The sequence below is a fragment of the Protopterus annectens genome, chromosome 9.part0 (genome assembly GCF_019279795.1).
Source record: "Protopterus annectens isolate FY-2018-M chromosome 9.part0, PAN1.0, whole genome shotgun sequence".
Classification (NCBI taxonomy): domain Eukaryota; kingdom Metazoa; phylum Chordata; order Ceratodontiformes; family Protopteridae; genus Protopterus; species Protopterus annectens.
In genome coordinates this window covers 269114333-269134034 of record NC_056743.1, presented here as the reverse complement: position 1 = coordinate 269134034, position 19702 = coordinate 269114333, and the positions used below count along the sequence as shown (strand labels likewise).

Sequence of the window (19702 nt, the reverse complement as noted above, 5' to 3'; positions counted from 1 at the left end):
TCAGATCTCATTTGCCGTGCCTGTAGTGTGCATCATGGTCTCCTTTGCTCTGATCTCAGGGATAGTAAGTGGTATTATTGCTTAAATCTAGTGTGTGTCTGAGTGATTTTTTTCCCTTCCTCCCCTTGTTTAGTGTATCACTTGTTCGTCGGTTTAAAAAAAAACAAAAAAAAGTTTTTGCTAACTTGGTAAAGTAGTTGTTAGGCCTGCCCTTCCCCTACCTGTGTTTGTGTGTGTTTTCTTCTGGTGGGTAGTATTTTCCTTTTGGGTGCAGGACCATGGCTGATCAGCCAAAATCTGTTTTCAAGAAATGTACAGAGTGTGGCCATAAGCTTTCCCCGGCTGTGTGTGATTTGCTTGGGAGTGGCACATTTGTCCACTCAATGTGCTATCTGCACCGGGTTCAATCCGAGGGCCCTTAGGGATCGGAAGGCCAAGTTAGTAGCCAAAGGCCTTCTCTCCACTGCCATGCTGGAATCCACCATGGCCTCGGTTTCTAGTGTCCAACTTCCCACCCACACAGGGACTCAACCTCCCTCATCTTCTTCTGGTGATGGGTCTAATAAAGACAAATCTACAGTCAGTGTGGCTGACAAGGAAAAAGAAAGAGACAAAGAAAGGCGCAGAGAGGATAGGGAGAAGAGAAAGGACATACATTGCAAGAGATCCCCTGACAGGGAGCTCTTTCTTAGTCCCCCTTCTAAGGCCATGAGGCCTGTTTCTCCATGGCTCCAGTCTCCTCATTTCTCACTGGAGCCGTTGGAACATTCGGACCCGAGGCCTTCCTCTCCATTGCGCAGACCAGCCAGATCCGAGTCGGTGGCCTCTTCGAGGTCGACTCGGAGTTTATCGGACATGGATATGGACAGGATGATGCAGAGATTCATTCAGACCCAAATACAGATGGGAGTCTTGCCAGGCCCCTCTCCATCTGGAGCGGGGACCTCCATGCCTTTTTTCCACCCCATCTCTCCTTCCCCGATCTGTGCTTTGGGGCTCTTGGATCAGAGGATTTTCGGAGCTGGTAGCTCTGCGCCGATGGTTCCTCCAACCTCGACTCCAGTTGTTACCTTGAGTTCCTCGGATCTGACTTCAGATCCAAGCAACTCTCAGAGCCACAGACAGGGAGTCAGACCCGATGGAATGGATTCTTCAGCTCCGATCTTTGCAGATCCAACCCGTTCCCTCGGACCTCAGGCTACCCTGGCTTCGGCTCTGGTCCCCGATTCAAATCCAGGGAGGGCATCTTCCTTACTGGGTGCTAAGGAGGTCCACCCTCCCTCGGCCTTCAAAGTGGTGGAGAGGGTTCTCTCCCAGGGATTGAGACCCCCATCCCATCCCCTCGGATACCACCCAGGCCACCCTGGATTTGGTGAAGACTCCCTTCATCCTGTCTCAGGGACAGCCAGTGCCAGAGGATTCCCCAGGTTAATTTCCCTGAGGAAACCCCTGCGGCTCATGAATCCCCTTCTGAGAGTCCCACTGAAGAAGGTCACCATAAGTACAAGTGCAAACTGAAGCACTTGGACTCCCCTGAGTCCCTCACTGTGGACACTGACTTAGATGAAGGAGAAGGTTCCCCCAGGTCACCTCCTGAAGACATCTCCTTCGGAGAAATCATGGAGATCCTCTGCCAGAGGGGAGGTTGGTCAGCCCCAAAACCTTCTGCGGATGAGTCAGTGTTCCTGGAGACCTTTGGCATGGGCCCATGTATTTCCTGGGTGTCCCTGCCAGTGGACCCCTTGGTGGACCTTATCACCATGTGGGCATGGAAGGAGCCTGACACCGTAGAGCCCATCCCCAAACACTCTGACAAAATTTTATCTCCCCCTTCCAACAGACAACCTTGGTCAAAAGGAGCCCCAGTTGATGCTATGTTGGTTGCAGCAGCCACAAAGAAGGAACTAGCACAGGAGAGTTCCTCAGTCCACCCTCCAGACAAGGAGTCCAGGTCGGTGGATAGGTTTGGGAAGCATGTCTATATCTCAGCGACCTTTTCAATCCGTGCGCTGAATTATTTGACACACGTGATCTGGCTTCAGCGAGACCTTGATTCAAAATTCTCTGAGTCACCCCCAGAGTCTTTATCGCCGCAGGACAGACAGTTGTTCTCTGTGAAAATGTCTACTCTGAAGTCAGTCTCAAACACGTCGATGCAACTCCTTTCCCTTGCCTCAGAAGGAGCAGCTAGGGTGGCTGGGACAGGCATAGCCATGAGGCATCATGCCTGGCTCAGGTTGTGTCAGTTTGGTGACCCTTTCAAGGAGTTGTTTATCAATGCTTCCTACGACGGTTCTTCCCTTTTTGGGAAAACAGTACATGACACACTTGTCCAGAGCGAAAAGGACAGGAAGACTTTGTCTGTCGTCAGGACCAGCTTCTCTAACCCTCAGCGGTCCTTCTCTAGGAATCAAAGAGGGCAGAAGAAGATGTGGTTCTGAAAATCTCAGTTTTCCAGGGATTCTCAGGACAACTATTCCCCCAGAGGCAGAGGGGGACAGGATCAACGCCGACCCAGAGTTAGAGGGGGTCCCAGGAATTTTGGGTCTAGGGAACCCTTTTCTGATAGACCCAGTCAGCAACCCTGAGGGGTTTCCCGACTGTCCTACTCTGGAGGCAGTCGGGGGAAAATTGTCCTTACACCCAGCTGCATGGGAGTCCATTATGACAGATCACTGGGTGTTATCCAGAGGTTACACTATCCCATTTGTTGCCCCTCCAAATATTCCAAAACACTTCCCAGATGTTCCACCTGCTCACAGGGAGGCCGTAGCTCTAGAGGTTTCAAAGCTGCTTCTCAAATGAGCCATCAAATAGGTCCCCCCTGATCAATCCAGATCAGGCGTCTACTCAAGGTTCTTTTTGGTGCCAAAAAAGATGAGGGACCTCAGGCCCATTCTAGACCTGTCAACATTAAACCTGTCTGTAGCCAAACAGAAATTCCGGATGGTCACCCTACAGTCCATTCTACCTTATTAATGAGAGTGCGACTGGATGTGCTCGCTAGACCTCCAGGATGCTTACTACCACATCAAAATACACAGAAGCTCCAGGAGGTTTCTGCGCTTCTGGCTGGGAGCCAGTCATTTTCAGTTCAGAGCCCTACCCTTTGGTCTCACCACAGCCCCCAGGATGTTCACCAAGGTAATGGCAGTTGTAGCAGCTCACCTGAAGCTTCAGGGTATTCAGGTGTTTCCATATCTGGACGACTGGCTCTTTCCTGCGCCCAACAAGCATCACCTGTGTCTGGCTCGAGATTACTTCATTCGGTTGGCAGATCTACTGGGAATTACAGTCAATGTGCAGAAATCCCATTTGCAACCAGTACAAGTTCTAGTCTTCATTGGAGCATGGCTAGACACTTTGCAGATGAAGGTATTCTTAACTCCAGACAGGATCTTACACCTCAGGTGCCACATAGCTCAGATAGCAAACTCCAAGTCTACAAAAGTGAGCAAGGTTCTCCGGGCTCTGGGCTCCATGGCTGCTGCCATATCGATTCTCCCTCGTGCACGCCTTCACATGCGGGTTCTTCAATGGACTCTGACAGTTCAATGGTCTTGGCTAGACCTTCCCATGGAATTTCCAATCAAGATCAGTCACGTCTGAAGGATGTCTCTTCTTTGGTGGTTAAGTTCACCGGAGATATCTGGAGGATGTCCCTTCACGTCATCTCCAGTCCAAGCCACAGTGACCACGAACGCCTCCCAACTCGGGTGGGGGGGACACTGTTTGGGAAGGACAGTCCAAGGCACGTGGTCCCAGTCAGAGACCAAGTTTCACATAAATGTTCTAGAGATGAGGGCAGTGCTTTTAGCATTGGAAGCCTTTCACACTGTCCTTCCTCTCGGATTGATTGCAATTCAGTCAGACAACATGTCAGTTGTCTGGTATATCAACAAGCAGGGGGGAACCAGATCCTACCCTTTATGTCACGAGGCCATGGGAGTGTGGGAATGAATGATCTCCACCGGTCGATTTCTGATAGCAATGCACATCCCGGGGTGCTCCAACATTTTAGCGGACAGATTGAGTCGGGCTATTCTGTTGCCATACGAGTGGTCTCTGAAACAGTCAGTAGCAGAGGAGATCTTCCTTGCATGGGGTCAACCTTGCTGCAGTTTCTTCGCATCTCCTTCCAATGCAAAGTGCAGTGAGTTCTTCTCTCTGATTCCCTCACCAGGGGAAGTCCCCAGAGATGCTCTAGTCCATGCTTGGCCCCCTGGGCTTCTGTATGCTTATCCACCATTGCCACTCATTACGAAGTTTCTTCAGAAAGCTTGCCGACTGCGGTGCAAAGTGATCCTCATTGTCCTGTTCTGGCCTCATCAGGTTTGGTTCCCATTCCTTTGGTCTCATCTCTTACCTCCCCTGTGGGTTCTGAATCCCTGCCCAGATCTAATCTCCCGTCCATCGGGGGCCCATCCACCCAATCTGGGCAGCCTCAAGCTGACAACCTGTTGTTCCAGTTCCATTGATTGTCAGGACTCCCGGTCTTTCATCCCTGGTAAAATCCATTCTGGTGGCTTCTCTTAAAGACTCCACTAGGAAACTTTATCACAGTAAATGGAAGCTCTTTTCCATTTGGGCCTCACAAAGAAAACTAGATCCCTTTACAGCCCCTGTTCCAGCTGTGTTGGATTTCCTGTCTGGCATTTTTCAGCAAGGACTAGTTCCTCCACAGTGAAAGTACAATTGGCAGCCATTTCCAATTTTCACATTGGTGAAGACAACATTGCCTTAGCCTCCTGTAAGGCCTTTCTTAAAGGTACTTTTCTGTTACGTCCACCTGTCAAGGATTCAGTGCCTCCTTGGGACCTTACCTTTGTTTTACAGGCATTGGTGGCTCCTGCTTTCAAACCTGCAGCTTCGGTGGATTTGAAATTTTTCTCCTGGAAGACCACTTTCCTAGTCACCATTACATCTGCTAGGAGGGTTTCTGAGCTTCAAGCTCTGTCTGCCATTCTTCCGCATTTGGACTTCCACAAGCATAGGGTCTCTCTCCGTACTAATCCTTCCTTCTTACCCAAAGTCACATCTGAAGCAAACATAAACCATTCCATTAATCTGCCCGTTTTCTTCCCTAACTTCCAAAATAAAGGTGAATACAAACTTCATTTGTTAGATGTTCATAGACAGCTTCATTTGTATCTTCATAGAACAAAGTCTTTCCGCAAGACTGACCAATTGTTTGTTCCCTTTTCCAAAGCATTTATGGGAAAAGCTATTTCTAAAGTTTCTTTGGCCAGATGGATCATCTTTGTATTTCACATGCCTACAAAGCAAAAGGTTTATCTCCTCCTGGGTATTGTTAAGGCTCACTCTATCAGATCCATGGCAACTTCTGCTGCCTTTTGGTCTAGGGTGCCTTTGGACAACATTTGTGCAGCAGCGACCTGGGCCAATTCACATACCTTCATTTCCCATTACAAATTAGATCTGATTTCTAGGGGTAGAGCATCCTTTGGCTCTGCGGTGCTCAGGAATATCCTTCCATAAGGGCCTCCCAGGATTGCAGTAGCTGGGGACTCTGTCCCACAGGTTGCAGATAAAATGAAGTTAACTACTTCAGATAAAGAAGTTATGTACTCACCATAACGTTCCATCTGAGTAGTTATACTTCATTTTTCTGCAACATTCCCTCCCTCCGTCCCCTGGACCTTGTCCTGTCTTGTCAGATTTGGTTCATTGGGCTGAGTTGCTTATGTTTTTAGTTGCAGCAAACTTGATCTGAGGGAAGATAGGAGATGGTAGGGCATTATGGGTAAGGGGAGTAGCTCGGAGCTTGGAGCAGATGCTAGAAAAAAAGTTGCCGGCTCGGATCCAGTACGGATCCGTATACCTACAGGTTTCAGGAAAATGAAGTATAACAACTCAGATGGAACGTTATGGTGAGTACATAACTTCTTTGTAATGCTACTCAATGCCAGAAGTCTAAACCTCAAAATGAATGCAGTTGAGGCACTCCACAGTATGGGGAGAATCGATACATGTGCAGTAACAGAAACCTGGTTTAAGGGTCCAAAGAGCACCCCCAGCACTAGCAGGCTACAACTCATACCATACATTTCGGCCAAAAAAACAGGAAAGAAATACAAAAGGTGGGGGCGTATCCATATTCATCAAGGATATTCTCACCTTCAGGTTAGTGCTTCAGAAATCATCCATGTGCAACTAACAATGGGCAAAACTGCAATCCAAATTGTAGCTTGCTACAGATCACCCACCATGACCCAGGACCCCCATTCCGCATTTCTGGAAACACTGGGAAACATAAAGGTCCTACCAAACACCCTGATATTTGGTGATTACAATTACCCAAACATTAACTGGGAGAACTACTCAAGTACTTACTTCCTTGCCCAACATTTCCTAGAATTTATAAACTCAAATGCCCTGGATAAATTGGTCAACACCCCAACCAGAGGTGACAGCATATTGGACCTGGTCATCACCAACATGGGCAACTGGTGCTCCCCACCAGAGGTCAACCCCTCGCTGGTTAGATCTGACCATAAAGTAATCACTCTGGATATGCACATTCTGCCCCCACCCCAGCCAAAGAAACCACCATGGAAAAACTTTTCAAAAGCAAACTTCACATTACTTAAGACCGAGGTGGAAAGTTTCAAAGCCCCCATGCTAAAGGATAACGCTGTCCAAGCTGCAAAATCCTTTACTAATGCACTCTATGCACACCTACAAGAATGTATGGATCATGCTATCCCAAGCAAAACCAAGACTCACTCCTCCAAGAAAAGGAAACCAGTCTGGTGGACCCCTACCATAAACAAGCTATACAATAGAAGGAGGAAACTAGTACAGAAAAGAGTAAAATCTCAAGAAGGGAAGACATCCCTGATCAGTATCAGCAAGAAACTATGATCCCTCATAAAATCATCCAAGGCTAGCTTCAAACGAAAACTTTCCAAGGACTCCAAAGATAACCACAAGGCAGCATTCTTTAGCTATGTCAAGAATCTAAGTGGCAATTTTCAGATCTGCTCGGAGTTAGTGCAGAATGGCACAAAATACACTGAACCAACCGATATTGCCAACAGACTTCAGGAAGACAGGTTCATTGCAAACTTCACCCCCTCTCACCCCCAAAAGGGCCCATAACCATACCAGAAGAATGTAGTGCCCCTGAAATCACAGACACTCAGGTTAAAACAGCCCTCTCCAAAGCCAAAAACACAGCATCAATGGGACTGGACAGTGTCCTACGCTGCATCCTACACAAGTTCAAAGAGGAACTAACCCCTCACCTAAACACACTTTTCAAACTCAGCCTCTCCACAGGCTACATGCCCATGGAGTGGCGCACATCAATGGTTATTCCACTCCACAAAGGTGGAGCCACAACAGCCCCCAGGAACTATCGCCCTATAAGCCTGATTAGCTTGGTCTGCAAGACTATAGAGTGCATCATCATGAATCTCATTAACAGAGACATTGGGAACCTCCAAACACTGGACCCTACACAGTTCGGCTTTGTTAAGGGCAGATCATGCCTCCTAAACCTGGTGGACTTTTTTTGAGACAGTTACCAAGGCTATAGATGAGGGAAAGGAGATCCACACAGCCTATCTAGACCTCGCAAAGGCCTTTGACACCATTCCCCATTTGGGTATTATAGACATGCTCACCAGCCTGAACATAAACCCCTACTTCACAAGATGGGTTGCCAACTGGCTCACTGACAGAACCCACATGGTAAGAGTTGCAGGAGCTAGGTCTGACTCTAAACCAGTTACAAGTCACGTTCTCCAGGGCTCAGTCCTAGGACCCATCCTGTTTGGCATATACTTCTCAGAGGTACAGGCAAGCACAGGAGGACTATGGCTGACCAAGTTTGCAGACGACTGCAAACTAGGGGCTATAATTGACTCTTCGGCTGACACAGACATCCTCCAAAAGAGTCTCACTGAAACAGATACCTGGTGTCAAAACTATGGCCTCAAGCAAAATGCCAAAAAGTGCATAGTCATCGCCTTTTGGAAAAAACAAAGTACCCACAAACTACCACATAGGTGGTAGCTCCCTAAATAGGGAAGACATAATAAGGGATCTGGGAACCCAAGTAGATAGTAACTTCTCCTTTGATAACCACATTGCCAAAGTGGTTAGAAAATCCTTCTATGTGGCCCACCTAATCACAAAAGGGTTTGCATCCAGATCAAATGAGGTCATTGTGCCCCTCTATGCATCACTCATCAGACCCATCATAGAGTACAACGCCCCATTTGGGATGTACCTTACAAGATACCTGCAACAGCTGGAAAGACCACAGCAGTACCTCACCAAGAGGATCACTGGCCTCAAACAGATGCCCTATGCAACTCGACTAAAGAAAATCCAGCTGTATTCGGTTGCATACCGCCTACTCAGAGGTGATCTCTGCCTGACATACAAGGCCATGTCCAACCCAGAATTGATGGACATGCTACACCTAAAGAAACCATATCCCCTCGAGCCACACGCTCTAGGGATCTAAACCTCACCACAACAATAAATAGGATGTGCTGGAGGGAAAGATTCCTGTCCTAGAGACTTCCCATGGTCTGGAACAAGATTCCAATCTACATTAGGCAAAGCTCCTCGCTAACCCTCTTCAAGAGAAACCTTGATGAGTGGATGGGAAACAGAATGTTTACCGCGGGGATCATTTCAATGTCTCTGCTGGACAGAGGCACAGGGAACTAATCTAAGGGGGCAGTGAATGCCAACACATTCCAGCTAGGCTTATAAATGCCGTTGGGCAGATAGCCTAGTACCTACCTATGAACCTATGACAACGTGCACTACTTTGCTGCCAGCACAAACAGTAATACTCATTGCTTTTGCTTTACATGTACACTGGTTGTATTTTTTTGTCACAGAAAGTAATGCTCCTGCTTGGGACAGTATCTACACCTATGACAATAGGCCTAGAATTATTAAAAGGTTTATTTAAAATGATTGTGATAGTATTTCTATAAGAGAAACACCTCTGTACACCAACAATACAGCATGGATAGCGCTTACAATCTGGCATCAGTGCATTCATTGATATACTTTTTGTATATATTTATGTATTTATTTAGGCAACTTTATGATACATTACTATATCACAGTGCCCATGCATAAAGTAAATATTTTATTAGCTTTCACTTTATACATTACGTTTAACTTTTAAACAGTAATTGTGTGGTTATATATTTCACCAAAATTGTTTAATGACCATAGTAGACCGTTATCCTATCTAGTCTGCCTTTCAGGGTACATTTAAAGTTCTACCTCCCCTGTATTGTTTCCTTCCTCAAAGCCTTTCTTCCTTGTCCTGTGGCCTCCTGCATACCTTGTTGGATTCTTTTTCCACTGCTCACTTAAGTAGTCTGTCCCATATATTCACAACCCTCTCCATGAAGATTCTTTCACAGTTAATAGGAAGACATTCATCTCTGTAATGTTTCGTCACTGCCCCTTTCCACTCATCACTGCCCTTCCTCTTCAGGGTGGCTCCATCACATATTCTTAACATGACCTTTATGAACCTATATCATCCCTCACATGTCTTGTAGTGTCTAGTGAGTGGACTGCTAGCTCTTCTAATCTCTGGTCATATCCTTCCCCTTCCATCCCACATTTGCTTCTGGTTTGTTTTGTTTTTTTGTTTGTTTCCACACCTCCTTCCAGCAACCTTATGCCCATTTCCTTATATGGCCTCCAGAACAGCTTTTAGTACTTAGAATATGGCCTTACAAGGGGAGTAGAGCAGTGGCAACATTGTTTTTTTATTTTTAGATTCTCTACCTTAAGGGTACAAGGCAACATTCTGTTTACCTCGGCCAAATCAATCCTCATTCAGCTTCTGTTGGTCCATTTCAGATGTCATATACACCAGTGATCCTATTTTTCTGATGTTTTACCATCGATTTCACTTTCTGGCTGATGCTTTGTATCATAGATGCATGGGGGAGTACTAGGCTAGCTGCACTTGTGCGTCATCTTAAGCTTCCCTAATTTCCCCTTCAAAGGTGAGAATTGTTAACCTGTGGATGACAGTCACAATGACAGCACTGTATCTGTTAACATGTAAAGCACCAAATCCAACTTGTAAACGGAGTGTCACCAACAACACCCTTAATGCAAATAAATCATAAGTCATGCAATGATATCTTGACTTAAAATATTCTGGCATTATAACTGGCAGGAGGAGAGGAAATGTGTTTTAGGTACTCACTAGCTTTCGAAATGGTATGACAAACACACACACACACACACACACACACACACACACACACACACACACACACACACACACACACATACACACACACACACACATGGAAAAATACATATTTTAGACAAGTCATGGTATATTTCTTATATTATGCATTCTGGTGTGATCCTGTAAGAGGTAAACAGCACAGTAAAAAGAGAGCATCTAATGGCTCAGTAACTTTAGTTTTCATTGAATATGTAACTAAATATTTGGCACAATGAAAAATGAAACAAAAAATACTGGTAACGTTTTACATTCTTCTATTTGCAGGGGTTATCAGTCCTACAACATAGAATTTGGGATGCAGAGATTTGTTGCCCCTTGATGAGCATGGCTATTCTGGGAACATTATTAACTGGTTCTGGGGTGAGTAAATACTAAGTCACAGAATTTAAATGCTATACAATTCTATTTTATCACAATTTTTAATTAAAGCACTTTTGCTAGATCTATTATTTTTTCTACTGATTTATTTACATTGAGATTTGAATGCAGTACTGTAATGTGACTGGCTTCAAAGAGATAGCTCAGGAGTATGGTTATAATGTACCATTACTGAAATCACAATACCAAAATTCAAGAAAGCTAAATCTGAAAAAGAGGTTAATTTGTAAGGAATAATAAGCAATAGGGAGTGGTTTATTATCTAAAAATAGCACATTCTTGGGTGTAATAAGGCACAAGGTGCTTGTACAGAATGACTTTTAGTAGAAGGCGGTGTTAATCTTATCAGCAGAAAAAAAAACATAACCTCAGTGTGTCTTATTCTGCTTGTAAAATAGATTTTGTGTTTAAATTGTGGGTTTTCTTTCTGTGTATGTGTTTTTCATTCTGCTTAATTCTAGCTGTCTTAGTAGACTTAATAGTCCATTTTTGTGTGTGGTTTTTATTTACATTATGCTGAATGTTTTTCTTAAGGGCTACCTTTAATTTATGTGCTGTATCTATTATATGAGCTTAGAAAAAGATTTTGAAATAGGGTTCATTTGGGTGAGAAGATAGACAATTTCTTTTCTTTACCTGCTCACTATGAACAGAATTACTACAGTAAGAAAACAAAGAAACTCAATGCCTTCACATGTGACTAGTACAGGGGGCTGGACTAAATAGCCATGTCACAAATAGATTGCAAGACAGACAACTGGAAGAAGTAAGCAAACAACAAAAATACAGGAAGGAAAATTAAAAACATTAAGAAAATGGCTACTACCAGCCATTAATAAACAAACAACAAGATGATAGCATGCTGTCAATGAATGTAGAGTGAAAATGCATAAAATAAAAAAAAAAACATGAATTGAAATTATTTGAAATGCAGGTTGTGCAATTTGTTTTAAAATGTATCAGTTGCCATTACTGTAATAGCTGTAAGTCAGACCATTAGCTGATCCATCTCATGAAGAAATTGTGTTGACATTCACAAGGGGTGCATAATGAATAAAATTCACTGACTGAAAGCATGAATCCTCATGAAATTCTTCCTCCAATTACAGAACATGCATTAAAACTGCACATGTATTCACTTTCTAAGCAATTACATTTCCAATCCTGCAATCCTATTGGAAAGCAATTAGTGTGAGTGAGCCTGTGGGGGTTAGGTGCTTCTGTCCAACATGCTGAATGTCTGGCCATTCGTACTTTGTCTCATCCTAAATCTTGGTAATCCATATGGAATGATTGTGTTGATTGGAGCACACATTTGTTGTGCAAGAAAACAAAGATATATATATATATATATATATATATATATATATATATATATATATATATATATATACCCTAAAATGTCTTAAACTAGTTTGCATGCTCAGAATTGGACATCCTTTTCCAACTCTGCGAATTACAGTTAAGACTTTCAGTTTAGTACTATTGGGAATGTGAATGAAGTATTTCTACATGTTGCTGCAGGAAGGAGTAAACTACAAAACAAAGATTAATAGAAAACTATAGTCTGATATATGATGCTGAGTAACAATACTCCAAAAAAGCAGCAGGTTAGATCAACAATTAACTGGCCAAGTATTTTACAGTTGTTTGTGTTGCAGCAAAAACGGCCTAAATTATAGGCCATGGGATATTACTGTCTTTGTGTCTGTCTGTGTGTATGATGGTGTTATTGACAATCTACTTGTCATCAAACACACAACTTTGATTTCATGAGATTGCAGTGCATACACTTTCTGCATGAAAACCTGCTAAGATTGTACAGAGGTTCAGTTGCATCAGTGTGACCTGAATCAAAGTCGCTGACAGCTTTACTTTATTAGCATGCTGACTGAATAATGTGTGTTTTAATTAAGTTTCAGGATTTACAAGTATCAGTTATTCAAAGTTTATATTTGTATAGGACATGGCTACAGAAAGTTGTTGACTAATCAGAAGTTAATGCTTTTTGGTCCATTTTATAAAACTAAATTCATAAATTATTTTAAAGTGCATTCAGATCAGGTGGTAAGTAAAAACTACAGTTTTACATATAATGAAGTGAAAAATTATCTTGGATGTCAATAAGGGTATCTAAGTATCTTTAGGTGTAGTTACAATAAAAAGTTAGGAGGCTTATGCTTTTTGCAGTTATTGTCAATGTACAGTAAAGGAAACTGAGAAGAAAATCCCAAAAATTGAATTATATTCTCAAGAAAATACAAGGCCTGCTGTTGTACATATGATCAGTGTATATTTTACAGGGGAAATTAAATAAAATTGTGGACTTCCTGTAGACTGCAGCAGGTCACAGGTGTATCTGACAGGTCATAAAAGGAACACTTTGCTATAAAAAAAATGATGTAACCAACCACATTTAATTTTCCAATATGCAAGCAAAGCCTGAGTGGGCCTCAACAAAGAGGATGTGCAGCCTCAGTGAAGGTTATTGATGCATCTGCCATTGGCTTTGTTCTTGGCCAAAAATGATGCATTTGACTCAAAGAGGACTATTAAAGCTATGTAGAATATCTTTCAAATGTTCACTTATCTAGTAGTAAAGTGATACAATTATGAGAACTACTTGTAAATTTATAGAAAAGTTGCACAACATACAACGGTTGATTTCCTCATAATATGACAGGCGAGTTAGTAGATACTGAAATAGTTGCCTGTTGACATTTTTTGACAGCCAAACATCAAAAAGTATAAGTAAACTGCAATTTAGAGATGCTCAGTTATTGTTAGACTTGTTTTAAGAATAACAATATGAAAATGTTTGTGTTCAGATACTACACTTTATTTTGTACAAATTAATGGTTTTGCTTGTATTGGCTGTAATATGTACACATGAAATGTAGGCATTCATATCTATGTATGTATTTAAGTTTGTGTGTGTGGATGCATATGTATGTGTGTATGTATGTGTATATATATATATATATATATATATATATATATATATATATATATATATATATATATATATATGTACGTATGTGTATACAGAATCACAAAGTCTTGAAAATCAAAATCCCAAGACTATAACAGCCAAAGACCAAAATGCTGACAACCACTATATCGCACTCCTGAACTTGCCCCTCGCGGGACCCATGTTAGCACTTGTTCGTGGATCCATACTCCTGCAGAAACCATGTTAGCATTCTTCCTGGGTTCACACTAGTGGGTAGATTTGGTATTTAACAATTTATACATTGTGGCCTTAAGCATTTTGGTCTCTTGATATTTTGGTCTCGGAATTTTGATTTTCAAGATTGTGTTCTTCAAGACTGCAGTCGTAAAAACAATATATTTATGCATGCCATATATATATATATATATATATATATATATATATATATATATATATATATATATATAAAAGCTAACAAGCTTCAGACACGACTTGTCTGAATAGTGTATCTTGTTAAGGTAATATGTGGGGTCGGGATTAAAGGCAAGGTTAGTATTGGCACACATGAGCAAAATAAAACACTGTTACTACAAGGAGGTATTTGATGTCCACCTCTGGTTACCCAGTAATGTCATTCATTATTGTCATTAATGTCAGGATACAGAATAATTTTTCTCAGTCAAGTCACTTTTGCTCTGTACAAAATAACAGCTCAGCAAAAAGGATGTTAACAGTTCAGTCATCAAGAAACTTGTGGTAAAAAAATGCAGTCTTTCTGAGATGGCTTGTCTACATATTGACATCTCAGTTCTTTCTCAGCATTTTGTAACTGAGCATGTATATGAATGTATGTGTATATTATGTAAAGAAAAAAATAGAGGCCATCATTTGATCAGTTGACTGCTTTTAACCTGCTGTCATTAGTTAGCAAATGCCACAAATACATGACTGTCTCACCCAAAACTCTCATCTCTGACATGAAATTAAGCTATAAATAGTACTTCATTGTATTTCTTTCAGGTTCTGTATTATTTGAAAGCCTTAAATCCAGAGCCCCAGCCGACCCTTCCAGATGACAGACGTCAGTCTGTAAGTCGCCAGCCTTCATTCACTTACTCTGAGTGGACAGATGCTGCAGCAGATGATTTCCTCGACTTTGACCCATTACCTGAGACTCCAGTTTTTGACTGCCCAATGGATCTTAAAGTAGAAACTGATCCAGCTACCTTAACTGTCAAACCAGTGGGACTTCAAGAAAGGTAAGAAATGCAATTTTGTTAATACCACATTCTGAATGTAGAGCATTATATAACATTAGCTGACTTTACTTGTAAAGCAGGAATAATGTAAATCTAAATAAACAGTTTTGGAAATAGGCAATTGTCTGTGGGTGCTGTTATTAAATGCTGTGAAGCTGGGGGTTGGGCTGGTGCACTATCCAATGGAGTACTTCTGACTAAGCAAACTCATAGAGCATGGTACACACTGGGGTAACAACCTGTATGCAGTCTTGCCACAGTGAGTAGATATACTGCTCTGTTTACAGGGTAAAAACGACAATGGCCACCACCTTCCAAACTGTGTATGTTTCACAAACACTGTATCATTTACATTTGGTCTGGTCCCAAAGGAAATATTTGACAGGAATCCAAGCACCTACATAAAGATAGTATAACAACTGTGAACTCTGTGATTGCCCCTCCCTGCTTCAGTGCTGATATGTGGCTCAGCATACACAGCTGTGCCACTTTCAAGAAAATGCATGGTGAAAATAGTACATACAATTAAGTTCTCCTTTGTTGCAGAAAATCAACCACACTGCCCCTACCCCCAAACAGTGACACTGTTTAGTAAAAGGGTCTATATTATATCACCGAATGCTTAACTTAGCTAACGCTGTATAATTGACCCAAATATGTTGAAACACCAAAAGGCAGAACACACAGAACAGTGATTTTTTCCCAGGGAAAAAAATCGCTGCTCCATTAAAAAAAACAAAACAAAAAAAAAACATTTAAATATACCAACTCCGAGATCGCACCTCAGTGGAGGAAATGGCAAAGTCCCGAAAACGGCCCAGTGATTTTTTTTCCCCTAGAAAAAAATCGCTGTTCCGTGCTTTCGGGATTTCACCATTCCGAATAAAAAGGGTTGATTAAACAACAGCTAAGTTAAGCATTCACTGATTTAATAGGAACCCTAGTAAAATACTACACAGATATCTGGCGAATAATATCAATTTCTGCAATGCAAAAGCATCTACCTCATTTTAGAAAAGAACCAGTGACAAACACATAGACCAACATAGGGGGGCTTATCACATGGTAATGTTGGTCTTTCTCTTGCTTTCCATTAAAAAGTATGGATAAACATATCTGTCCCAGAAAGAAAGAAAGGAAAAAGCACTGTATGTTTCCTCTCAGACTCTTGGAGAATCTTAAAAAATATAGAGAGCACTATGTCTTTATCATTGTTAACAGTGCTGTAATCATACCTTTCAACCTTCTAAATGCAAGAACTCTGGACAAAGCCACAAATAATGTGGGGGTGGGTCAAAGGCTCAAAATTAGGGACAAGTTTTAAATATTGTTCTTATAAACTTAGAAAGTTGCTAGAATAACAGGTTTTGCATTAGTGTGCATTTTCTGAAGGATGTGAAGTCTGAAACTCAAATGTTTATGAGGCAAAAATCTGGACATTTGAGAGGTATGGGACAATTCATCATCTATTATATAAGACAAACAGTGCTGACTTGGAGATATTTTCTCGGTAAATATTAGTACGTGTTTGTGTTCAGTCAGAAGTTATCTCTTAAGGATCAGCAACTAATAATTCAAAAAGTAATGAACGTGGGTTATTGACTCAGTTATGGATGTATTAGACAAGATGATGAGAAGATTTGTACTGGGGTGCTATTTCAACAGTAATCAACTGAAATGTTGGGTGCCACTAAAAAAAGTCCCAAAACACAGAGAGTGAGTGGCCAAAAAAAAAATTATATGTACCAATTCCATGATGGACATGTCTCAGGATATTTCCTTTTCTGTAAGGTATGGCAGTTTGAGTTAATATGTATAAGTTCAGGAGGTGTGGATGGGTTGCCCCCTCCCCCCAATTCAGGATGTGCATGGGGTTCCCCTCCTGCAAAAATGAAGGTTAAAGGAGAAGAATGATGTTTGAGATTTTCTCTTCTGCAGTTTCTTTTTTTTTCTGTCTGTCAGCACTTAGTATTTGGAGTGCTGACATTTCAATATTTAGCCTATTTTAATTAATTTGGTTCTGAGCAGCAGGAGTCTAATTAATTACCTTGCTCTCTGATATAATTTGGTTCCTGAGCAATTTTGTCCAGGTCCTCTATTGAAAACACATTAAATATAAATAAAATGTTGTTTGTTAGAAAATCTGATACACATTTGTGTTGCTGTCACATCTGCCTGGTGATGCTGATTTTATATTGCTGATTTATGAAAGAACATGTTATTTTATCTGCATAAAAGTTTCTGCTGTTATGAACAAATGGTTATATCTCCTTAAACATGGAGGATTGACTCAGGGTATCAAAGGTAGGCTGCTGTGAGCAACTGTAGGTCTGACAGTAAGTGGATGGCAGATGGATGGGAGAGTAAGGAAAGTACTGGGAGAAAGAACCCTGTGGAGTGGGATCAGCACTGCACTAGGGGATAGGCAGATCGAGTGACATGAAATGAAGACCATAGGAGGGTATGGGGAGGGGGGATGCTAAGCCTTTGGCCTAGAGGTCAGCCCTGCCAGGTAACCTAGATTCCTGCCACCTTCTGAAAACATGTCTAATTATTTCCTCTATATTTCTATATACATCCATATATTTATATCCTTTTTATTTTATTTATCCATGCAAAGTACCTGAAGCCAAGATTATGTCCGAAAAATGATTAACTAAGCAATAGTTAATTTACTGGCTAAATAAAAAATCTTTATTATCGCTTTTGCAGATTACAGAAAACCAGCACTCTTTCTTCAACCATTCTCTATAAATATTCCTTCAGTTAAGATATGTAACCTACTACAATATATCGCATTAAGTGGGAGCCTACCATACTAAGACGTTTGGTATTGCATTAAGTGGGAGCCTACCATACTAATGACGTTCTGACACATTAAGTAGAGTATGATGAAAATGAAATGGCACCATCTCATATTTTCAGTGTTTATTGTGACAAATGCAGGTATTGAATGAGCACCTAACTATGTAAAACTGTTAAAAACATACCTGTGTAAACATTTATAGGTTCATAGATAGTTGCTTGTCTTAAAGCCCAGGGAAAGAACACCTAAATATATAAAATGAATACCTGTGTAAACAGTTATAGGTTCATAGATAGTTATTAGTATTTAAGTCTAGTGGACCATTGAGTAGCCGAGCCAAAATTTCCAATTGCTGCTGTCTGGTTAAGTGACTTGCTGAAGGTCACACAGTAGGCAAATGAGGGCTGGGGGAATTAAACCCTGCACCTCAAAAGCTACAGACACAGCCTTAACCTTCTGTCAATTGCCAGACTAAATAGTTAATGTAGGGGGGAGTCCCCTTGATCCCCGGTGATGGGGAATAGAGCTCCATACTTTAAATATACTAACTACTCCAACATTGCACAGCTTAAAAAAAAATTAATACTTTGCTTTCCATCAAAACAAAGTTTCCCTTTATTTTGAAATACTGGCCCCGAATTGGTAATTATGGTGGTTTATTCTCCATTATCATGTTGAGCAGAAAACAAAAAGGATATATTCAGCAAATATGACTTCTTCCGTTATGTAGTTTACTTTATATTTCTGATAGTTCTTAAGACTGCCATAGTGGTCTACAGGAGTGTGCTGCTGCAATAACTGCATTGAAACTACCCCCATCCCCTGCTAGGTATATATACTAACTGCATGATCATACATCTCCAGGGTAAGGGCATATTCCCCTACCCCAGGTATTGTCTGTTTGAAACATCTGTCGACAAAAGCATATCGACCAAACAGATGCCAGCATTAGAGCATTTCACTGAGTAAAACTAATCCCATGTATCTGTTTATATATCTGCATACTTATGGTATATTTGGTCAAGTTTAACTGTCTTTGGAAAAGATGTAGGCATTGTGTTCGGTCAGTTGTAAGGTTTATCAAAAAAGGCAAATCATCAAGTTATGGATTATGGAATGTAAGGCAAGCAGGAGTTGAGATTAATTTAGAAAATTTCACCAAAAATCCCTTTTGAAGGAAAAGTGTCCACCTCATCTACTTTATGCAGTTATATTTCTTTAGTACTACTTATATTTCCTCATTACGTATATACTAGTAAATTACAAAAAAAACTAAAAGTTACTTAATTTTTATACTTAAAAAGGTAAACATAACTAGTACCAAGTGAGGAACACTGAAATGAGTAGAAGATGTAAAATTAGAATGAAGAATTTGATTGTAGCATGTAAAACTTTGAATACTACATATTGCAAGTATTTATTTTTCACCAGCTTTTTGGATGAAAGTGGATATATGTATACAGTAACATGCATTTTATGGCAAATTAACTACTGCGTAATCCATGAACAGTCTATCAGCATTTCTTTTCACCCAAGATGTGGCTGCAGTTGGTCAGTTTTTATCAGTGCATTTTTCAGGTAAATGCATTTATAAACAGAAACATGAAGCAACTTCAGATTTCTGTAGGCACTTTTTTTCAAGAGGTGGCTAGTCTTTATAGGTGGTGTTACTCCACACACTTACAACTAATACTAGTTATGAGTTTGACTTTGCACAGTGAAACAGAAAAAAATGCAATGCATACTTTTCTAGTAAAGCCATGTCGTTTATTTTCATTGACATTGTTCATTGTCAAATTTAACATAAATACAAGTAGCAATTTGTTTGTGTTAGGGGGATACAGTCCTCCACATGCATGATACAGGGGAAGTATTTTATTTTATATGTTTTATTTTCATTTGGTATCCAGGGCAGAATGCTATTCCAACTACAGCTCTTTCATATACAGCCCAGGAGTACTAAAAATCAGAAAAGGCAATATTTTATGCAAAGGCAAGTAGTAAAATATGCCTACAGAGTCTGGAAGACCATA

At 41.1% G+C, this 19702-nt stretch overlaps 1 protein-coding gene across 2 annotated transcripts in view; it reads left to right on the top strand.

The window, feature by feature from the left end:
- Positions 1–19702, top strand: part of PTPN5 (protein tyrosine phosphatase non-receptor type 5) — a 772658-nt gene that overhangs the window by 293922 nt on the left and 459034 nt on the right. Inside the window, exons 5-6 of one of the 2 annotated variants that reach the window (XM_044082853.1) lie at positions 10538–10633; positions 14625–14863. In XM_044082853.1, the coding sequence (XP_043938788.1) occupies positions 10538–10633; positions 14625–14863 (335 nt within the window). The remainder of the gene's footprint in view (positions 1–10537; positions 10634–14624; positions 14864–19702) is intronic. The other variant, XM_044082854.1, reaches the window with a different exon arrangement.